Here is a 21887-nt window from a genome sequence, read left to right as displayed (position 1 = left end):
ATTTCTTTAAGTGTTTCTCAGCCATTTGATACTCCTCTGTTGAGAATTCTCTGTTTAGTTCCAAGCCCCATTTCTCAATTGGGTTATTCGGTTTGGTGGTGTTTAATTTCTTGAGTTCTTTATATATTTTGGATATTAGACCTTTGTCAGATGTAGGGTTGGTGAAGATTTTTTCCCAGTCTGTAGGCTGTCGCTTTGTTCTCTTGACAGTGTCTCCTGCCTTACAGAAGCTTCTCAGCCTCATGAGGTCCCATTTATTAATGGTTGACATTAAGGCCTGGGCCGTTGGTGTTCTGTTCAGGAAGTTGTCTCCTGTGCCAATACGTTCTAGGCTCTTTCCCACTTTTTCTTCTAAGTGGCTTAGTGTCTCTGGTTTTATGTTGAGGTCTTTAATCCACTTGGATTTGAGTTTTGTGCAAGGTGACAAATATGGGTCCAGTTTCATTTTTTTACACATAGACCTCCAGTTAGACCAGCACCATTTGTTGAAGATGCTATCCTTTTTCCATTGAATGGATTTGGCTTCTTTGTCAAAAATCAAGTGACCATATGTGTGTGGATTCATATCTGGGTCTTCGATTCGATTCCACTGATCAACCAGCCTGTTGCTGTGCCAGTACCATGCTGTTTTAAGTACTATTGCTTTATAGTACAGTTTGAGATCAGGTATGGAGATTCCTCCGGAGCATCTTTTATTGTACAAGATTGTTTTAGCTATTCTGGGTTTTTTGTTTTTCCATATGAAGTTCAGAATTGAACTTTCAATGTCTTTAAAAAATTGGTTAGGTATTTTGATAGGGATTGCATTGAATCTGTAGATTGCTTTTGGTAGGATGGCCATTTTTACTATGTTAATTCTCCCGATCCATGAGCAAGGGAGATCACGCCATCTTCTCAGGTCATCTTCAATCTCCTTCTTCAGAGTTTTGAAATTTTTTTCATACAAGTCCTTCACTTGCTTAGTTAGGGTAACTCCTAGATATTTTATATTGCTTGTGGCTAATGTGAAGGGTGTGGTTTTCCTAATTTCTTCCTCTGCAAGCTTGTCATTTGTGTATAGGAAGGCTACAGACTTTTTTGAGTTAATTTTGTATCCAGCCAATTTGCTGAAGGTGTTTATCAGCTTTAGGAGTTCTCTGGTGGAGTTTTGAGGGTCACTTATGTACACTATCATATCATCTGCAAATAGGGATAATTTGACTTCCTCCTTTCCCATTTGGATACCCTTGATCTCCTTTTGTTGTCTTATTGCTCTGGCTAGAACTTCGAGTACTATATTGAAGAGATATGGAGAGAGTGGGCAGCCTTGCCTTGTTCCCGATTTGAGAGGAATTTCCTTGAGTATCTCACCATTTACTTTGATTTTGGCTATTGGCTTGCTGTATATAGCCTTTATTATGTTGAGGAAAGTGCCTTGTATCCCCGATCTCTCTAAAACTTTAAACATGAATGGGTGTTGAATTTTATCAAATGCTTTCTCTGCATCCAAGGAGATGATCATGTGGTTTTTTATTTTCAGTTTGTTTATATGGTGGATTACATTGATGGATTTCCGTATATTAAACCATCCCTGCATGCCTGGAATGAAGCCTACTTGGTCATGATGAATGATATCTTTGATGTGCTCCTGTATTCGTTTTGCAAGTATTTTATTTAGTATTTTTGCATCTATGTTCATAAGAGAAATTGGTCTGAAATTCTCTTTCTTTGTTGAGTCTTTGTGAGGTTTAGGTATCAATGAGACTATGGCCTCATAGAATGAATTTGGTAATTTTCCATCCATTTCTATCTTTTGGAGTAGCTTGAAGAGTATCGGTATTAGCTCGCCCTTAAAGGTCTGGTAGAATTCTGCACTGAAACCATCTGGCCCTGGGCTTTTTTTGGTTGGGAGACCATCGATGATTGCTTCTATTTCTGTAGGGGAAATGGGACTATTTAACTTGTTTATCTGTTCTTCATTCAACTTTGGCAAGTGAACTTGATCAAGAAAATCGTCCATTTCCCTTAGATTTTCAAATTTTGTGGCGTATATGCCTTCAAAGTAGGATCTTATGATTCTTTGAATTTCTTCAGTGTCTGTTGTTATGTCTCCCTTTTCATTTCTGATTTTGTTGATTTCAATACTGTCTCTCTGCCTTTTAGTTAGTTTGGCTAATGGTCTGTCTATCTTGTTGATTTTCTCAAAGAACCAGCTTTTGGTTTTGTTGATTCTTTGGACTGTTTTCTTAGTTTCTAATTTGTTAATTTCAGCCCTGAGTTTGATTATTTCCAGGCGTCTACTCCTCTTGGGTGTTTCTGCTTCTTTTTTTTCTAGGACTTCCAGTTGTGTTGTTAAGATGCTTATGTGCGATGTTTCCAATTTTTTTTTAAAGGCACTTAGTGCTATGAATTTTCCTCTTAGCACTGCTTTCAATGTATCCCACAAATTTGGGTATGTTGTTTCTTCATTTTCATTGAATTTCAGAAACTCCTTGATTTCTTTCTTTATTTCTTCCCTGACCCAGGTGTCATTTAGCAGAGAGTTGTTTAGTTTCCACAAACGTGTAGGCTTTTTGTTATTTCTGTTGTTGTTGAATTGCAGCCTAAGAGCATGGTGATCTGATAGGATACAAGGTATTATTTCAATCCTCTTGTATCTGTTGAGGCTTGCTTTGTGACCTACGATGTGATCAATTTTGGAGAAGGTTCCATGGGGTGCAGAGAAGAAGGTGTATTCTTTCTTGTTTGGGTGAAAGGTTCTATAGATATCTGTTAGATCCATTTGACCCATGGCATTGGTTAATGATGTTATTTCTCGGCTTAGTTTCTGTTTCAATGACTTATCCTTCAGTGAGAGTGGGGTGTTGAAGTCTCCCACTATTATTGTGTGGGGATCGATGTGTGGTTTAAGCTTTTTTAGGAGATCTTTTACATATGTGGGTGCCCTTGTATTGGGAGCATAGATGTTCAGAATTGTGATGTCATCTTGGTTGACTTTACCTTTGATGAGTATGAAGTGTCCTTCCTCATCCCTTTTGATTAATTTCTGTTGTTTTTTTAAATTGTTGTTTACATATGGTGGGAGAGGGAGGGGGAAAGTTGTAAGAGCTAGAGGAACAGGAATTTGCTGCCTAAACAAGACGTAAACAGAGTTGGCACCAATAGACATGCAAACATGAAAAGGGGAGAAGTTTCATGAGGTCACAACCCTAGAAAAAGAACTACATGTAATTAAGGCATTCTGGGAGCAGGGGGAAATAGTCTCTTAAGTACAGGAGAGCAAAGACAATGCAATTGACTTTATCCTATATACCTCTAGGCAAACTGGTGGAGTGCCTGGGCACATTGGTCCCCTATGCTTTCAGCATCATCAACCCCGGGCTAGCTCAGTGTTCACTTTCGCAGTATATTCTAGTCTGGGACTGATGGAAAATGGATGGAAATCCCGGGTTTGAACAAGTGTTGCATTGATTTGTTCTGCAGATGCCCCAAGATGTTTAACTCACCAAGTCATTGTTAACACAAGCAACAATTAGAGATTCTCCACAATGGTGTTTATTTGGAAAGAGCAGAACATTGTGGAGATTGTAAGCAAACAGGAGAAAGCTATGGATAGCTTCAAGAAGGTTTGAGGAAGGATATGACTTTAAAGTTAAAAGGTATTATTTGAATAAGCTACTTGAATATTAAGATTGTAGGCTGGGAAGGTGGGAAGGAGGAGCTGAGAGGGGTTCATCTGTAGAGTGGGTAGGATTGCTAGGAAAATACTCTGCATGAGCATTTGTACGGACTGATGCAGTCTTAACATTAAGGATGTGAGGAAACAGTCGCCAGAGTTCAGCCATCTTGAAAGTAGCTCTTCCATTTTGCTTCCCAGTTTTGTCAGTAGGGTCAAACTGAGTTTATATTCTCATGCCCTGAGACCAGCTCTTACCCTGCCCCTCTAAGTATTTTTCTTAATTGTCTGGTAAACCAGTAAAAAATGTAGAACTCGCAGTTGTCTTAACCAAGGTGTCTAACTTGTGTGTATTTATATATGTGTGTGTAATATATATACATATATATAGTATTTACACATATACAGATATACAATTACATACATATGTAACATTATATATTACAATATTTATATATAACCAACTATACATGTATATTTATATTTATATATTAAATATGCATATATGTATATATTATATATACATATATATTTAAAACTAATTGCTTGCCAGGCCCTCACTATATTTTAATTTCATGCAGCTAACCTGTTCCTTTATCCCCCATCACCTAGAGCTCTAGACCAAATGTCTAGGAGGTGAGTTAAGGGCCTTGGATTCTGGACTGCATGTCTAGGGGAAGAGTTCAGGGCCTTAGAGCCAAGTGCTCAGGATAAGGCCTAGTCTTCAACAGACGCTGCCTTGTTTAACCCCCAATGCTTAATAATAACAGGATGACCTCGCAGCTCACCCTACCCCTCCTAGTTCTGTGATCTCACCCTTTAACAGTGCAATACCATTTCCCCTCAGGGATCGGGTTCAGATCCTGAGCTGATCGACTTCCTGAAGGCTCAGAAAATAAAGCTTTCGTTTTTAAGCTACCGTTTGAAGTGAATTTTCTCAGCTTCCACTCCAACAAGGGTCATTTCCCCCTCAGTGGGAGAGGTGTGCAAAACATTTAGAACAAACACAGATCTTATGAGCCAAGAAACTACTTACAGCAGACGGGCATGGTCACCCTTCCCCCAGTAATACTCTCTGGCTCTAATTTTGCTTGAGTCTGACAAGAAGGATTCTATCTTAATATCATCGGTTGTTATGATATCCTGACCAGAAAGCTCTTTTGTGTGTATTATGGGTCCCTTATTAGTTTTAGAGCCTCTTCTAGTCATAAAGTGATTAAAAGTCAAGCTAGGTGTCACTCCAGAGAGAAAAGCCTGGCTTCGTTTTTTGAAGATGGAAAATTGAGGTCGAAAGAAGCTGCATGACCGGTCCAAAGTCAGAAACCGAATGACAAAAGTTGCAGCCTATTGCAATGTTTGAAAAGAATCAACCCAGATTTGTCTGTGGGAGAGGCATCCCATTCATCGACTTTTCCTTGAGTAATGCCCATTTACCTTGAGTTATAATTGTTTTTAGTTACTAGTTTTGAGTACAATTGATTCATATAACAAAACTAACGCACGATCCCAGGCGATGTCCTATAGCAGAAAAAATCCTATCCAGACTCCTGTGCAGGCAGAGGGCCCTGGTTCATAAGGTTTGTTTCACCCACTACGGTTTGCGGATTCTTTGGTGGTTATTTCTCCTTGAAGTATTATTACAGCATGGGGCCCCTCTTGGACCTTAGAACTATAGTCTTCAGAACTCCACCTAGGACCAGCCTATCTGTTGTATGGATTCTGAGGCTTTTCTGTACAGGGCACAAATGTGGACTACTCACAGATGAAATGTGCTGGTCTGGTTCTTCCTGCCTCTTTGTTTCCAGAGAAGTTTGCTCTTTAGATGGGGTGACAGATAGCTCTTTTATATAGACCTCAGGGACTCTAGGTGGCCTTAAGTACTGTTCCCGAAGCTTGGATTTCCTGTTTACAGAGGGTGCACTGTCATGGTTAGCTTTTGTCTTCTGCTGCGGCTAATTTGTCTTCCTCTTGGACTAGCCTTTGCGGGCGGGGTGTGTGCAGGACCCGCCTGCTGATGGAGACACCTCCTTCCATTCTCTGACCTGGGGCGGGATCAGTCTTCCCGCTTAGCTGGGAGGAGCCCCAAAGGGGAGGGTCCCCAGCCCAGATGGGGCGGGGCAGCTGCTGACCCGTGTCCACTCCAGGGGACCGTGGAGCGGGACGCGCGTCGGGGTGGAGGTGGTCCGGTGCTCTCTGGAGTGGGTTGACACCCCCTGGGCGGGGCGGGGCGGGGCGGCAGCCACGGGATGGGCGGGCCGGAACGCGTGCGGTTGCGGCCCCGGGGCGCCCGGCTCCTCCTCGCCTGTGCTCTGGAGCGCCCGTGGCCTCGCTGAGCTGTGCGGCTCGGGCCGCGCGAGCTGCCGCCTGCGCCCCGAGCGGAGCGCGGCCATGCCGGGGCCCTAGCGCGCTACCGCAGCCCGCGCCCGCCGCCGCTTCTTCAATGGGCAACCTGCTCGGCGGGGTCAGCTTCCGCGAGCCCACCACCGTGGAAGACTGCGACTCCACCTGGCAGACCGACTCGGAGCCCGAGCCGGAGCAGCCGGGGCCGGCAGGCGGTGGCGAGGGCCAGGAGCACGACGAGCCGGAGCAGCCCGAGCAGCTTCCCGAGAGAGCAGGAGGGCGGCCCCGCACCAGCCCGGTGCCCGAGGACCACGCCGAGGCGGCGGGCACCGAGCAGGTACGCGGCCCCGGGACCCACGGTGGGCCCGGAGGGGCTGAGCGCCCGGCGTCGGAGAAGGGACTGTACCTGACTCCCCGGGGATGCTGGGAGGGATGCTAGGCTTGGCGTGCATGGCCCGGGCACCCGACCTGGGGAGCCTGCGGTGCCCAGCATTGCCCGGCGGCTTGCTGCCGGCTTGGGGCCTTGCTGTGTGGATCACAGGGAAGTCCCCCAGGCAAACCCCGACTCCACTAGGTGTTATCTTTGCCTCTGCAGCGCAGCTGGGTGATGCGAAGGTGGGGTTGAAGGAACTAGACTAAAAATAGAGGGTTGTGAAGATCCGGTCAGTGCGTGTTACTGTTTTATTTTTATTTTTTATTTTTATTTTTTAATATTGTTCAGAACAAGACAACTGAAATTGCCGAGCGGCCCCACAGTCTCCCCCTCAGCGGGGGCCCACGACCATTAAAAGTATTGCAGAAGGTTCTCTAGGAAACTTAAAATGCCACCGTTCTTTTCCCCACAGAGAGACCTTTCAACGACTTTAAGACATTTCTTAAACATTTCGTTTCACCCAGAGGACTTGTTGATCCAACCAAGCTTAAATCAGTTGACCAATGCAGTTAGGCAGATAGATTAGAAGAGAGATAGATGACGTCCCTTACCCTTTCATGGCTTCAGAAACTTTTAAAAGGAGGAACTGCATATTTTTAAAGAAGTCTGTAGTGTTAGGGTTGATGGTTCTGAATCAGGTCTCCCCTTTACACTTAAAGGAAAATGGAGCCCAAAGTCCAATGTGACTTTAAGGGAAACATCACCTCTTGAGGAAGTCCTAGGCTTCCCTCAGGAGCCACTTGAGCATGTTATAGAGATGGAATGCAATTGCGTGGTGTGTGTTCTACTTTAATTCCCTATTTTGGAGACCTGTGAGCCTTTCAGAGAGAATCTTGCCTAGAGCATACAGCGAGAGAAAGATGCTAGCTTAAGTATGTCTGTCGCCAAAGTGAGGGCCTTGGCCCTGCTGAGTGGGATCCTGGCCATCCTTCCCTTGTGCCTTGGCTTGGACTATTTAGTATTTAGAATTGTGTGCTCAGCCCCAAAACAGTAGCGCATGTCATATTCCAGGGTTTCATCCTTCCATTTGTTTTCCAACAGCCATCAACAGAAGTTCGGAATATTCAAAAGTAGCTGGGACTAATCCAATTAACTAGGTCAATCTATGTAAAATAAAATAATAGCATCGTAATATTCAACCAGTGCCCTGGAAGCTGAGTAACAAACAGGAGGCCACCATCCTCTGTTAGTTTTGCTTCCTGTAAGTACCACCAACTTCTTAAAGTAATCTTTTTGATGGTACATTTTGACCTCCTCATCCTATTTGTTCCCTACTTGGATCAGTCGGTTTCCCTTTTCAAGTAGGTTTGTAGACTGGCTTCTCAGCACTGTCTTTGCTGTCATCCATCTCTCTGTAAACGTTAGACAAAAGATGGTCCCATTAACTGAGATGAAGGAACCTGGGGCAAGAGATGCTTTAGAGGTTAAGTCAAGGCCAGTCTTAAGCTTTCCATCCTATTACACATCCAAGTGGGACTGTGCAGAAGTTAATATTCTCTACAGCTACTCAGTCTAGAACTGGAGCTATAGGCAGGCATTCAGATTATTTGCCCCATTAAAAAAAATCAGTGCAAGATAAGAGGTCATCAGAGTCATGAAGGATGAAGACAAGCCTCCTCACTCTCTATATGGGGTGTGATTAAGAGGAGGGGCCAAAAAAGGGGTGGGAGAGACCAGTGACACAGGAAACAGGACCAGAGAGCATGGTATTCTGACAGCCAAGGGCTGATACTGCTTCAGGCTGGAGGGCCTTAAGGTGTCCAGGACTGCCGGAAACTCACTTGGGATGACCACTAAGACGGGGTTTGACCAGATGGAGATTTATTTGGAAAGTTCCTAATAGTCCCATTGTTACGTAGTGCTATGGATAGAGCGTTATTCGGGCCATGGGTCATGGGTTCCTCTAGAAGAAGAGAGAACATGCACAGTTCCTTGGCGATGATTTACTTCCAAAGGGGGCAGAGACGGGATCTACACCTGGGGCAGACTTGGGTCAAAGGGGACAGTATGCTTAAGTTGGGAGAGACTGCAGCAGGTTTGCTGGTTGTGGGCGGGGGGCATGTTTTGGAAGAAGGAAGTTTTGTGGATCCAGGGCAGAGGAGTGTTAAGTGGAAGACTCTTTGCTGGGGAAGTAAAAGGGGCCGGGATACAGAAGCGAAGGGGACAGACGCTGGCAGGTTGAAGGATGGAATCATTTACTTGGCAGTCTTGGGGAACAGGCAGGACATGAGTCATTATCTTCATTTCACAGATGATAAAACTAAGTAAGATGTAGCTAAGTGATTTGCTTAAGGCCTCACAAATACTAAGTAGCAGAACCAAGACTCACCTTCGCCCCTTGGCTCCAGATCTTTATAACAGGGTTTTCAAATACCCATCACGCCTAACAGGGATGGAACCGGTTCAGACCTAATTAGTCGGACACAGAAGCAGGTAGCTCTCACACTGTTGTTGGGCCCTGCCTTAGCCCTGTTCACTTCCTCCAAGCTTCAGCAACCTCGTTCCTAAGATGCAGACACTAATAACTGTCAGTCAAGGTGTGTTGTAAGACTCAAATGAAGTGATCTACACGGAAGTGTTTTGTAAATGGGGAAGTGCTCTCTGCAAATGCGGGCAATGATTCATGTGGTTGTAGCGCAGGCTAAATAGACTCAGAAACTTGCTGGGCAGAGCTATTTTGAAAAGTGTGGCAAGGACCAGAATTTGAGCTTCTCCTTGCTTATGTAACATGACAGTGTAACTACCGTTAAACAGCAGAGGATATGGTGTTAAAGCATCTCTGCACTTGTAGTAAGAGTGAGACTCACACCACTTCAGAGATGTGTGAAAATTGCTTAGAAGATGCCAGTCTGTCAACACAGACAGAGGGTGGGGGATGCTGCGATAAAGGATTGAGGGCAGATTTCTTAATGAACGTCCCTATTTCAACATTGCAGTCGTCTTCATCACGTTCGGTCTGGTTGTCCTGCATGTCCCTGGACAATGCACTATATAGTCATGGATATAATGTCATGCATTATATGCTCTGGATAGCTAGAGGATAGCAGAACTGTATCTTTGTAAACAATCTTCATTCTACCCGAGAGAGCTTTGTCTTGCTTTGTGTGTTTATATCAAGTTAGCTGATTTCTAGCCCACTGATCGCTGAATGGGCAGATGATTATTCATGTCTTGTATGTTTGTTATGGAGCTTTGAAATAGTTTAGAAAGCTAATTTAGTCTAAAATCCTCCCCCCCCCCCTTTCATAAATATTGCTTGACTTCCAAGTGAAGCCACGGGATGCAAATTTGATGAGAATCTTCTGAGAAGAATTGATTTACCAACTTAACCCTTTCATAGCATCATATAAAATAAGTTCTGTCATAGGCTTCATTGTATTAACACCCAGTAAGATGTGTTTTCAGTTTATTTCTGTAGTGCTATTCTGGGTCAATACTAATACTTAGCATTTACCCTCCAAAGGCATTGAACAGTAAAGTTTATTATTTATTGATATAACTCAGGGAAAAAGTTTTTAGTGCAAACAAGGGAGGTAGATGCCAGCTCGCATTGTTCTTAAGCACCCTTGAAGAGACAGAATAGTTCTCTGTTATCCAGACAAGTCGCGAATGTTCAGGGGTCTTTATGGGTATTGATTATTTTAAGTTTGTTCTGGAACTTTCTCAGTTTAATTCTCAGTGTAAGTGGAGTTTCCCTTTGTGTCGTAGGGTGCTGATTCCACAGAGGCAGCAGCTAAACCAAAGAGAAGCTTCTATGCTGCAAGGGATTTGTACAAGTACAGACATCAGTACCCAGTAAGACAATGATGCCCTTCCTCCTTCCATGTAAACTTTTGTCTTTCTGTTTTTCTGAGTGTACTCTGCTGGTAAGAAAACATATCAGAAGGTTCCTTGTGCCTTTTTCTTTTCTTTCTCTTTCTGTGTTTCCACATGCTGGAGATTAATTTATTGTTTCCTTTAGCAGAACTTCAAAGATATCCGATATCAAAATGACTTGAGCAATCTTCGCTTTTATAAGAATAAAATTCCATTTAAACCAGATGGTGAGTAAGCCACCTTGGTAAAAAAAAAAAAAAAAAAAAAAAAAAAAAAGCAAAGTTTAAAGAAATAACCCACGCCTGGGTGTCTTTCCTTGTTCTCGGCTTCCCATAGTCTTGCCTCCTTTGGGGCGTGGCTACTTTGTTTTGCCTTGCCATGCAGGCTGATGTGTCCCCAGGGCCCTGGCTTTAGAGCTGTGCTCATCCATTCGGTGAAGTGTGAAGAAGTAGATATTGGCTGGCTGTACCTTCCTTATGTCTGTGTGTCATGGCTGGTACTGAAGAGGTAGTAGGGGTAGGGTTTTTGTTTGCTTGGTTGGTTACATTTAGGTTTTTGGGTTTTAGGCATGAGTGCATGTACACACGTGTGTGTGTGTGTGTGTGTGTGTGTGTGTGTGTGTTAAACCTTGGAGAGGGTTGAATTTAAATTCAGCTCTTTCCATCTTGAAGATGTGGCTACTGGGATTTGAAGCCTCAGTGAGTAACTTGCTGGGTCACTCAGTTGATTTCAGAGTGGGACTAAGTCCCAGGATCTACTGTTGTTTCTGCTATGCCATACCTAAAATTTATTTAGATTTTGAGAAAAGATACTGTTTGTGTTTAGAATTATCTTTGCCACTTTTCAAAATCAAAGGTTGGGAAAACCACAGCAACCCCAGTCCAAACCCTGCTAACTAAATGAGCCTCCTTCACAACGGTACAACCTCTCTCAGCATAGGAGCTTTCCCAAACCCATAGTGAAGATTCACAGTTGCTATGGTAATTTGATTACAAACTTGTAAGCAAAAATCGAGGCCGCACACTGTGCCTCTCAGCGGGTATCCGAATTGTGTGCAGGCAAAGCAGAAGCCAGATGCGCTCCTTAGGAGTTTAATGTGAGGTGACCAGATTGTCCAGATTTTTGTCACTTTCTGTCAGTTAAAACTGAGCAAAATTCACAATAGTATGAGTCAGCTAGCGGAGGTTCTGGATTGTAGGATGTGCTGGCTAGCTTCATGTCACCTGACACAAGCTGGAGTCATTTGGGAGGAGGAAGCCTCACTTGAGAAAGGGCAAGGCTGTGGGGCATTTTCTTGATTAGTGTTTAGTGAGTGAGTGTGTGTGTGTGTGTGTGTGTGTGTGTGTGTGTGTGTGTTGTGCCTCACTGGAGGCAGTGCCAGTCCTGGGCTGGTGGTCATGGCTGATACAAGACAGCAGACAGAGCAAGCTGTGGGGAACAAGCTAGTAGGCAGTATTCCTCTATGGCCTCTGCTTCAGTTCTTGCCTTGAGTTCCTATCCTTATCTTTCTTTCAATGATGGACTGTGCTGTGGAAATGTGAGCCTCGTAAGTCCCTTTCTCTCCATTTTGCCTTTGGCCATGGCGTTTGTCACAGCGATAGGAACCCTAAGACACGAGCCTTTCACAGTGTTGGGATCTTGGGAGATTAAACTGAAAGGAGTGCCTAAAGATCGGATGTGGTGTTTGGAAGCAGGAGTCGAGACGCTTTGTCCTACAAGTATTGCTGAAATGGCCAAATCCAAGTCACTTAAGCTTTTTGGTATGTCAGAAGGCTGGAGGCAAGTATGTGGCCATGGATGCCCAATTCCAGGGTAAAATCACTTCAGCGTGTCAATAAGACTGTTGATGAGATGGTGTGACTGAATATGTCTCAGTATTTGTGGGAGGAGCCTTGGTGACAAGCTGCTGATCTTTGAGGAAGCAAGAATGAGATGAGTTGTGGGTTTGTTTGTTTGTTTGTTTGTTTTTGGTTTTTTTGTAAGATTAGCTAACTGGCCAATTACAAGGCCATTGACAGACTTGAGAATCAAGAGGGTTTTATTAAGTTCTTATAGGAGAACATGGGCCATAGTAAAAAGCCTTATTTTCTGTAGGCACAAAGACCTAAGTTCCAGACTACTTTGTTAGTAGCATGTGACATTGAGCAAATTGTTGTTATTGTTATTATTATTATTACTATTATTATTAATTTACTAGTTGTGGCTTTGAAAAAGTATCCTACTTAAGAGCATTGTTTCCATTTGTCCATTTTTCTTGTTAGTCAAATGATAATTCTGTTTGGAAGACTTTTCCTGCTCAGAGGCAGATAGTAAATATGCTAGGCTTTGCAAAATAGTTCATTGTAACACTCAAGTCTGTGTTGTACTAGAAATTAGCCGTGGCTAGTATATAAATAATGTGCTTGTCTAGGTTCCAATAAAACTTTATTTACAAAACTATTGTTAGGCCATCATTTGCAATCTTCTGCTTTAGATTACATTGCCCAATACAAGATTTTGTAATTTGAGATGCTGCGATTTTTCTTAAATTAGGCTTTTTTACACTGAATATATGGCATAGCGTTGTTTTTAAACTAAATATTTTAATATAAAATTCAAGTGACTCTTATGTTAAGATGCCATCACCATGTTTCCAATGAATGGTTCATTTTCTCAATGTTTACTGTTTAGGTGTTTACATTGAAGAGGTTCTAAATAAATGGAAAGGGGACTATGAAAAGCTGGAACACAACCACACTTACATTCAATGGTCAGTCAAGTTTTCTCTACCTTGAACAATGTCCTGTTTAATCACGTGTTTTCAAGATAATGTTAATTGAAGTTTTAAATTTTTTTTAAACAAACTAGGCTTTTCCCTCTGAGAGAACAAGGCTTGAACTTTTATGCTAAAGAATTAACTACATATGAAATTGAGGTAATGCAAGCTGAATTCACCTTACATGAGGTAGCCAAACAATATTAATTTATTGTCCTGATAGCTACTTAGTTCTTTCAATTGACTTTTTTTTTTTTTTCCTTCTTGTATCAGGAATTTAAAAAAACAAAAGAAGCAATCAGAAGATTCATCTTGGCTTATAAAATGATGTTAGAATTTTTTGGGATAAAGCTGATTGATAAAACTGGAAATGTTGCTCGGGCTGTAAACTGGCAAGAAAGATTTCAACATCTGAATGAGTAAGTGGAGCCCCAGTGGTAAGCCAGTAGCCTTTTCCCGTAGCTCTATTCTCTGGAAAGCAGAAACAGCTAGCCATTGGGCACAGGACCAGCTCGCTGTTGGAGATAGGACCAGCTAGCTGTTGGGCATCGAAATAGCAAGTCTTTGGGCACAGGAAAGGCTAGTTATTGGGCATAAGGAATAGCTAGCTGTTGTGCTTATGAATACTAGCTGTCAAGCATAGGGCTAGCTAGACTCTGGGCATAGGGGCAGCTAGCGTTTAGATGGAGGAGTAGCTGGCCGTTGACATAGGACTAACTAGCAGTTGGGCGTTGAAATAGCTAGTCAGACAAGACAAGCTAGCTATTGGCCATGGGACTAACTAGCTCTTGATATAAGACGAAGTAGACATTGGACGTAGGACTACCACTTACTTAGGACATAGTAATGGCTAGCCATTAAGGATAGGAATCCAAAAGCTAGTCAGAAATGCATTCATTCCCTCGTGTGCATTCTAAAACAAAGCTCAAAGTGACAAAGAACAGTCCTACATAGAATGCTGGCTCTTCTGCTCCAGAGTGGCTTCTTCCTGAATCCTCTCCCTGCAGCCCAATGTGGCTTCTCTCTCTCTGTATTCCACATTGCATGGAGTTTACAGTTATTGCTTGCTTATAGTTTTTCATATATTCCCTACTAGGCTATAAGCTACTTGGGGTACAAACTGTTCCTAATATCTTCATGCGTGTACACTTCTTAGATTAAGTTCATGAATGAGGTCTATGGTATATAAAGAAGGGTTTGTTTGCTGTAGCCATTCTTCTAACTAAAATAGAGGAAAAGTTGCAGGTATCTTCATGAGTTAGGTAAAAGACATCTATTTCTGATTAATTATGAGACCTGTAAAAGAAAATCTAGCAGCTTTGTTGGATGATTTTAGCTGTACTTTTTGCTTGGATGTGTATAATGGTGATTAATACTTATAACCAAAGTTTAGTTTTAAAAATATTTTCTTCATATGCACACTGAATTTTTTTTCCTTTTTAATTATAGACTGACTTATGAGTGCTGGACTGTAAAACCAACAATTTTAAGGAACTTTTTTTAGCACCTTATAATTAGCTGAACTGGGCAAGTATTAAGGAAAAAAAAAAAACCTGTCGTAAGCAATTTCTCTTTGGCAAAAACAACCAGAGTTTTGGCATCGGCTCTTTAAATTTTTTGCATCTTCCTAGAACTTCCTCTGACTTTGGTAAAAGGAGTAGAAGTGTTAGTGTTGGAGCATCTTTTTCCTTTGTAGTAAGAAATATTATTAAATAAAGTAGGGAGTTCAGCTGAAGCCTTGAAAATGTGTACGTAAAGATTACGATCCTGACTAGAGACCCATTAACTTATAACTCTAGTTAAAGCTCGATGTGCAAGCTTACTAAAGTATATATACACACACCTCTGCCTATCTAATGCAGGTGGCCATATCCGGATTGTTTCTATGCCATACTGTTGAGCGAAGCGATATGCACGTAAGCCTTTGGTAAACAGTGGTTGCAGCTCATGCGTGAGCTGCAACCACCATCCTTTTGCCATTTTTGTGAAAATGACAATCATGTTTGGTACATTGCTGTTGAAGTTCTAAGTCTCAGGCAGAGTATGAGCTAAGGCTTAAAGCCTCCCCAGGGTATCACTGTCAGGTCTTTTCAGTTATAGCCAAAAAGCGGAGCCCCTTCTGAAGGCTTTAGTTAATTAGCTTGTCTCATAGCCTCTGTCGGAAGAACCCACAGCCTTTCCACTTGTGTCCTACAGAGCAACCTCTGCCCCTCTATCCAATATCTTTCTGCTTTCCTAGGTGTGGAAGGCTATTTTAAAAATTAAAAAAAAAATTACATGCATATATGTGTGCCTGTTGTCTGTGTGTGAACCACGTGTGTGCCTACCAAAGTCAGAAGAGGGTGTCAGATCCCCTGGAAGTGGCGTTTCCAGGAAGTCGTGAACTGCCTAATGCAGGTGCCAGGAGCCAAACCTGGATTCTCTGCGAGACTTTTTTGTTTGTTTATTTTTTGAGATAGAGTCCAGGATGACTTCAAACTTGCCATCCTTCTGGCAACATCTTCCAAATTCTAGGATTACAGGCATGCTACAACTTCCCCGTCACCAGACGTTTTTGTTGGGCGGACTTGAATGAGTGGACGTGGAATGATATAAACATATCTCCGCTATTGTCATTTGGATTATGCTGTGATCTATTCCTGAATGTCATCGCTTATATGTGATTGAAGCTGTGTGGCATCTTGAACTTTTTTATAATAGGTGGCCGAGATTTGGTTGTGTTTATAGCTCAGTGGAGGAAAACTGTTTCATCAGAGTAAAATGAAGTGAAATTGAGTGGACAAATGACTGTGATAAACGTGGTGAAATATGTTTAGGCATGAAAATACAGATGTGCAGATCAGCCACTACGATGCTGTCCAGGTCATGTTTGTAACGAACTATGATTCATGAAGCGTACTGAGTCTTGTTCAGGTTTTATCTCCCTCCTGTGCTCTCTCTTTACCAATCTAGTCTTCTGATAAAATCAGCACTGCCCTTTTGTCTTTACAGCAGCCCCTTTCTCCATGCCCTGTGTGGAAGGCCAAGGCTGTGTACAGCTCCAGCAGGGCTTCACTTCTCTTTCTACCATCTTGCCTTTTGCTGCAACATTTATTTCCGATCATATTGAAAGAACCAATTTTCTTATTTTGTAGACAATTTTATTCTAGTATCTAGACATTATTTTCTTTGGCCGCTCAGGTTTTTTACCCCCCCCCCCTTTTTTTTGCTGTTACATAAATATTTTAATTATATTTTATATCAATATATTATATTAATATTGATATTAACATCTTATATTTTGTTGCTATTCATATTAATATTTTAATAACAACAGCAACAATAATAATAAAATAATTGTATTTTAATACAATTGAATGTGCATGCAAATACTAAGTTTCCTGTTCATCTTAGAGTGGTTCTGGCTACAAATCTGATTTCTGCTTCATTGTGGAGCACCTCCAGTCTTTTAAACATTCTCCCTCTTTTCTTGACATCTCAGTCAGTTTTCAAGTTCTGTCAATAACTTCTTTCGATATAAGAACTCTACATTGAATGTGACAGCTAAGTCAATTCTGTCGTTAATGGCATAGTGCCTTAACATTACCCCCGTTCACACTGTCTCAAAACCATTAAGAGCAAGCAGTCACTACTCTTGCAGAGTCTGGCCAGGGTGTGGTTCCTAGCTCCCACATGGCACCTCAAACTGTCTGTAACTCCAGTTCCTGTGGATCTGGTATCCTCTTCTGACTTTCCTTGGCTTCTGCACACACACGAGGCATCTAAACCTACACAGGTACACACACAGACACATAAGTAAGTTTTGAAAATTTCAAATATTACAGATTCACAAGACTGAGACATATGTGCTAAGGTTCACCTTTCACATTCAAAAAATTAGTCATTAAAATAATATTTTGGAGGCAAGCATCTAAAAGGATGGAGATAATACATTTTCTATTTCAGTGGTTGGTTTGCTCAAGTAATTCAGATTTTTATTCTCTGTATTCTCCCATTAAAATATAAGAGCAGGAACCATGTACTTCTATATCTCAAATAATTTGACATCTTTTCCCAACATTGCCAGGTGATTTGATAATTATTTCTAATTAAAAACCCAAGCACTTCTGGAAGCTGGGGCAGCTTTCAAGATGGTTCGGTGTCTGATGGGAAACAGGGCTTACGAAGTTAGAAGTGAGGGCTAGTTCTGTGTTCTGTACCGATGTTAGGTAAATACATGCCTGGCCTGTTAGCGTCAGACATGGTTCTGTAATGGGGGAATCTTGAAGGGTCTGTATAGGCTTGTGCTCTTAAGGCGAGTGTGTTCGGCTGAACAAGGCTGGGGAGGTGGGTTATGAGTTGTGACAGAGTAAATCTGGAAAGCACTGCTGCAGAAATGGCCTCAGTTTTGAAATAAAGAAGTCTAAGTGTCATGTGGGAGGAAAGAATGCATGCTTGGAATCAAGGTTGTTGAAAGATTTGAGGCTTTTTCATAAGGTAAGGGGAGGTGGGAATGGCAAAGTACAGATGTGGTGTCACTAATACCAAATTCTACTATAGTAGATGATAGTAGTTACAACAGTGCTAACAGCTGAGGGTGGTGGGCGAGACCTGCTTACAGCCCCAGCACTGATCCTTGGGGATTGTTGGCCAACTGGTCTATAGCCTCCTGGAGGCCAGTGAGAGGGACAGGCTCAACAAGCGAGGTGAGTGGTGACCGGGACACAGTGCCAGAGGATGCACGTGCAAACCCTGTGTGTACCCCCACATGCACCTGTACACAGTGGACGCATGCGCACACAAAGTAGTTCCAAATAATGTCCAGTGTTTGCTGAGTGTGCTAATGCCTTTCATCTATATCACATGATTTTTACAGGTTAGAAACACTGAGGCTTTTTCGATGGCCATCGTAATTTTTCCATTGCAGTTAGATAACTGTCTTGGGGTTTCTGTGGCTGTGAAGAGACATCATGACCATGGCAGCTCTTATAGAGGAGAGCATTTAGGTGGGGCCGGCCTACAGTTCAGAGGGTTAGTCCATTGTTATTACGGAGGGAAGCATGGCCGCATGCAGGCAGACATGGTACTAGGAAGGTAGCTGAGGGCTCTACATCTTGTTCAGCAGGCAACAGGAAGAGAGAGCGACACTGGGCCTGGCTTGGGCTTCAGAGGCCCCAAAGCCCACCCCCACAGTGTCTGACTTCTTCCAACAAGACCACACCTCCCCGTAGTGCCACCCCTTACTCCAGTCATTCAAACACAGAAGTCTATGCGGGGCATTCCTGTTCAAACCACCGCAGGAGCAAAGCTAGGGTGAGGCTGGCTCTGAGGCCCATAAGCTCTCAACAGCTAAGGCAGGCTCTATCAAATCAGTTTTGTTTCCTTTGTTAGAATTGTTCTGGCCAGAGAGAGGACTGAGCGCTGCTTTCCTTGTGACTTATCCTATCTGGCAGATTTTGACTGGTCCGTTGGTGCTGTTAGTGACACCATTCAGCTGTTAGCCAGGGTGTCTCTGTTTGGCCTGGTTACCTGTGATAAACAGCATACATCTATGATGTTGCAAGTGGGCGAGTTCCCCGTCGATGCCTGAAGAAGTCACAGTGTACTCTGTGACTCTGTTTTGTTCCATGGTGAGGTGTATACGTTAGGCATGGGAAGAGGCAACAACAGTAATAAAGCAGAGCCATTATAACATCAGTAACTGTAATGAAAGCATGTCCCTTTCACGTCCACCTTTAGTACCAGCCTCGCTGCTTTTCTTATAGCAGCGTCCGTAAACCGTAGCTGTTCTTGTAGATCACTGGTTCCCATTGACATTAATAAACAATGTAACACCAGTGAGGCTACAGTCAATCTCAGTGGTTCTTTACATTAAAGAGTCTTTTAAAGAGAAGAGCTTGTTTTTACATTTAAGTTTCACATACATTAGATTACATCATTAAATGTCAATATGCCAAACAAAATATTTTTTTAAATTTATTTATTTTTTTTTATTAATTTATTCTTGTTACATCTCAATAGTTATCCCATCCCTTGTATCCTCCCATTCCTCCCCCCCCCCATTTTCCCATTACTCCCCTCCCCTATGACTGTGACTGAGGGGGATTACCTCCCCCTATATATGCTCATAGGCTGTCAAGTCTCTTCTTGGCAACCTGCTGTCTTTCCTCTGAGTGACATTTAGTAGTGGTCAATGTGTGTTGATGGCGCACACCTTTAATCCTAGCACTCAGGAGACAGAGGTGGGCAGATCTCTGAGTTCAAGGCCAGCCTAGTCTACAAAGCAAGTCTAGGACAGCCAAGGCTACACAGAGAAACCCTGTCTCGGAAAACAAAGCAAAACAGTAGTGGCCAATATGGCTTACTTTTTAAGTCACCGTAAGACTTATTTTCTTGCTTTGCATTTTCGTAAACATCTCCTCAAAGTTTGGGTGTTCCTATGTTTCTCCTCATGATTCTTTTCTCTCTTTCATTTTGTTCAATTCTCTCTTTCAGGTCTCAGCACAACTATTTAAGAATTACACGGATTCTTAAAAGCCTTGGTGAGCTTGGCTACGAGAATTTTAAATCTCCTCTCGTAAAATTTATTCTTCACGAGGCTCTCGTGGAAAACACTATCCCCAATATTAAGCAGAGTGCTCTGGAGTACTTTGTCTACACAATTAGAGACAGAAGAGAGAGAAGAAAGCTCCTGCGATTCGCCCAGAAACATTACACGCCACCAGAGAATTTCATCTGGGGGCCGCCTAAAAAGGATCAACCAGAGCGGAGCAAAGCCCAGAAAGCGCCTACTCCTCCCACAGGTTCAAGCAGTCAGACCTCTGTGCCCAAGAAATCTAAGGACTCCAAAAATCCCTCCGTAGGTAGTCATGCAAATAGCAAAACAGTGGAAGAAAAAACTGGCACATCTAGAGAGCCCAGTGAGGAGACAGACAAGCCGAGCCCAGAGCCCAGCAATGAAGATACCAAGCCAAGAAACAGAGAGAAAGACAGCGCTGCCGAAGAAGCAAATTCTCCACCCAAGAAAACAGATACTGATACTGCGGGAAAGGGGGAATGTCCAACTTCCTCCGAAAAAGATGGAGAGGGGGAAAACCAGAGCACAGACTCTGAAAATTCTGAAAATACCGGTTGTCACGATGAGGTAGTGTCACAGTGAAATGTCACAAATCCACAAGCCAGTTCTTGTTAAGGGAATCCAAAACTGCTGTCTAATTTATCCTGGGAACAGAGATGAGGTCACGTTTAAAATGGTAGCCACCAGTGACTTCTGTTGTAAGCCCTTGGTTCTTGTTTTTATTTTGGGTCACAGTGAATTGGATATTTAATAAGTTTTAAGACTACATCCAATAAAAGAATATATGTAGGGTGTTTTTTTTTTTCAAATTCTGTATATAACAGTCACTTTAAAAACATTTTTAGGTTATCTAGAAAGAGTCATGCAGCATTTGGTACTCAGCATGTTCTTCTGAGACATTTCTGCAGAAACCACGACCCTCTCACGATGTAGTCGCACCTGCCTTTTAGATTCCTTTGAAACTGGAAGATTCAGGTCTTCTCAGACGTATCCAGAAACTAATCTGGACTCTGATTGTAGCACCTCAGTGTCTTTTTTTAAATTGTTTTTAACAGATTTTTTTTCTTTTTAATTCGCTTCATATCTCAATGGTTGTCCCCTTGCTCCTGTCCTCCCTCTCCCCACATCCCTGCTCCCCTACTCAGTGTTCTTAGCTTTGGTTTCTACACTGCCTGGCCTTCCAGTTTGTCTGCTCTCCTGCTCTTACCCCTCTCCTCTCCTTGCTAGAGCAACCATCTTTCTCAATTTCTGCATGAGTTTTCTAGAACATTTTAGGACGCTCTCCTTCACCAGTATCCAGGTGGAGCAGAGGGACAGTTTAAATAGTCTGATTTCATGAATTTTTTATGTTTATAATAGTAAAAATATTTTTAGTATTAAATGTTTAGAAATGATTTCTTGTGTTTATGTGAAAAAATACAGAACAAAAATAGACTTAGGTTTTTGTGGCTGTTCTATACACAATTGGTGGTCAATTATAGATGGAAATCACTGAGGGATGTTAAAAGAATCACAAAATTTACTCATTTTGAAATGATGTCTCTTCATCCTGTCAACAGTAAGCAAATTTGTCCTTTACGCTGTTTGTGTATTGATGCCATGAGGATTATACTGATGTCAAAAGTCCATACATGTGTGTGAGTGTGTAAGTGTATGTGTGTTCATCTTCATGTATTGTGTGTGTTCATCTTCATGTATTGTGTGTGTTCATCTTCATGGATTGTGTGTTCATCTTCATGGATTGTGTATGTTCATCTTCATGTATTATGTGTGTGTTCATCTTTAGTTTGTCATTTGAAGCTAAGAATAGTTTAAAATTATATATACTCACTTTTAGTAAGTATTAGATTTGCATAGCATTGGTGAAAAGTCTTATTTTCTACAGTGTTATTGCTAATTATTATTATAAATCAGAAGACAATCAGAAACACTGTGATGGGAACTTCAAAACATACAAACACAGACAAAGTGATGAACAGAAAATATTTTTACTTTTTTTTATTTAGCAAGGTTTGACTTTTAAAAAACTCTCTTCAGCTTTTGAGAAAAGTCCTATATGCTTTCACACCCCCACCTTGTGCCCCCAAAACTTTTACTATTTCCTCTTCTGTAGCATACCATACAGACAACTTGCTGGCTTTTCCAGCCCACACTTTCAGTGATAATTCTACAAAATACCCCCAGCAATCTTATGCTTTTAGAAATGAAATTTTATCTGTTTTAAAATTTGCATAACACAGCTCAGTTACTTATCCCTGATTTTATTTGTGCATCATAATGGCACCGATATGAGACATGTTTATTTGTGTATCATATCCCTGTAAGACATGAC

At 42.1% G+C, this 21887-nt stretch overlaps 1 protein-coding gene across 3 annotated transcripts; it reads left to right on the top strand.

The window, feature by feature from the left end:
- The first annotated feature begins 6034 nt into the window (after positions 1–6034).
- Ogfrl1 (opioid growth factor receptor like 1) lies at positions 6035–20588 on the top strand. 3 transcript variants are annotated; one of them, XM_051152974.1, is made up of 7 exons: positions 6035–6332; positions 10137–10223; positions 10390–10471; positions 12915–12993; positions 13092–13158; positions 13273–13418; positions 19474–20588. In XM_051152974.1, the coding sequence occupies exons 1-7, from the start codon at positions 6096–6098 to the stop codon at positions 20135–20137; spliced, it is 1362 nt and encodes a 453-aa protein (XP_051008931.1). In that variant the 5' UTR covers positions 6035–6095; the 3' UTR covers positions 20138–20588. The 3 variants fall into 3 exon arrangements, with proteins under 3 accessions (XP_051008931.1, XP_051008932.1, XP_051008933.1); XM_051152975.1 differs by having other exon boundaries at positions 6036–6332; positions 10393–10471; XM_051152976.1 differs by lacking the exon at positions 6035–6332 and having other exon boundaries at positions 10217–10294; positions 10393–10471.
- Positions 20589–21887: the final 1299 nt, after the last annotated feature.

The sequence above is a fragment of the Acomys russatus genome, chromosome 11 (assembly GCF_903995435.1).
Source record: "Acomys russatus chromosome 11, mAcoRus1.1, whole genome shotgun sequence".
Classification (NCBI taxonomy): domain Eukaryota; kingdom Metazoa; phylum Chordata; class Mammalia; order Rodentia; family Muridae; genus Acomys; species Acomys russatus.
Note: the sequence above shows the minus strand (reverse complement) of the source record. Positions and strands in the feature narration are given on the sequence as shown.

What these genes read in the sequence shown, in the direction of transcription:
- Ogfrl1 (XM_051152974.1), top strand. Translation starts at nt 6,096, where the DNA reads ATGGGCAACCTGCTCGGCGGGGTCAGCTTCCGCGAGCCCACCACCGTG. An exon ending in AGGCGGCGGGCACCGAGCAG is followed by an intron (nt 6,333 to 10,136) that starts GTACGCGGCCCC and finishes TTTGTGTCGTAG; the next exon opens with GGTGCTGATTCCACAGAGGC. An exon ending in AATTCCATTTAAACCAGATG is followed by an intron (nt 10,472 to 12,914) that starts GTGAGTAAGCCA and finishes TTTACTGTTTAG; the next exon opens with GTGTTTACATTGAAGAGGTT.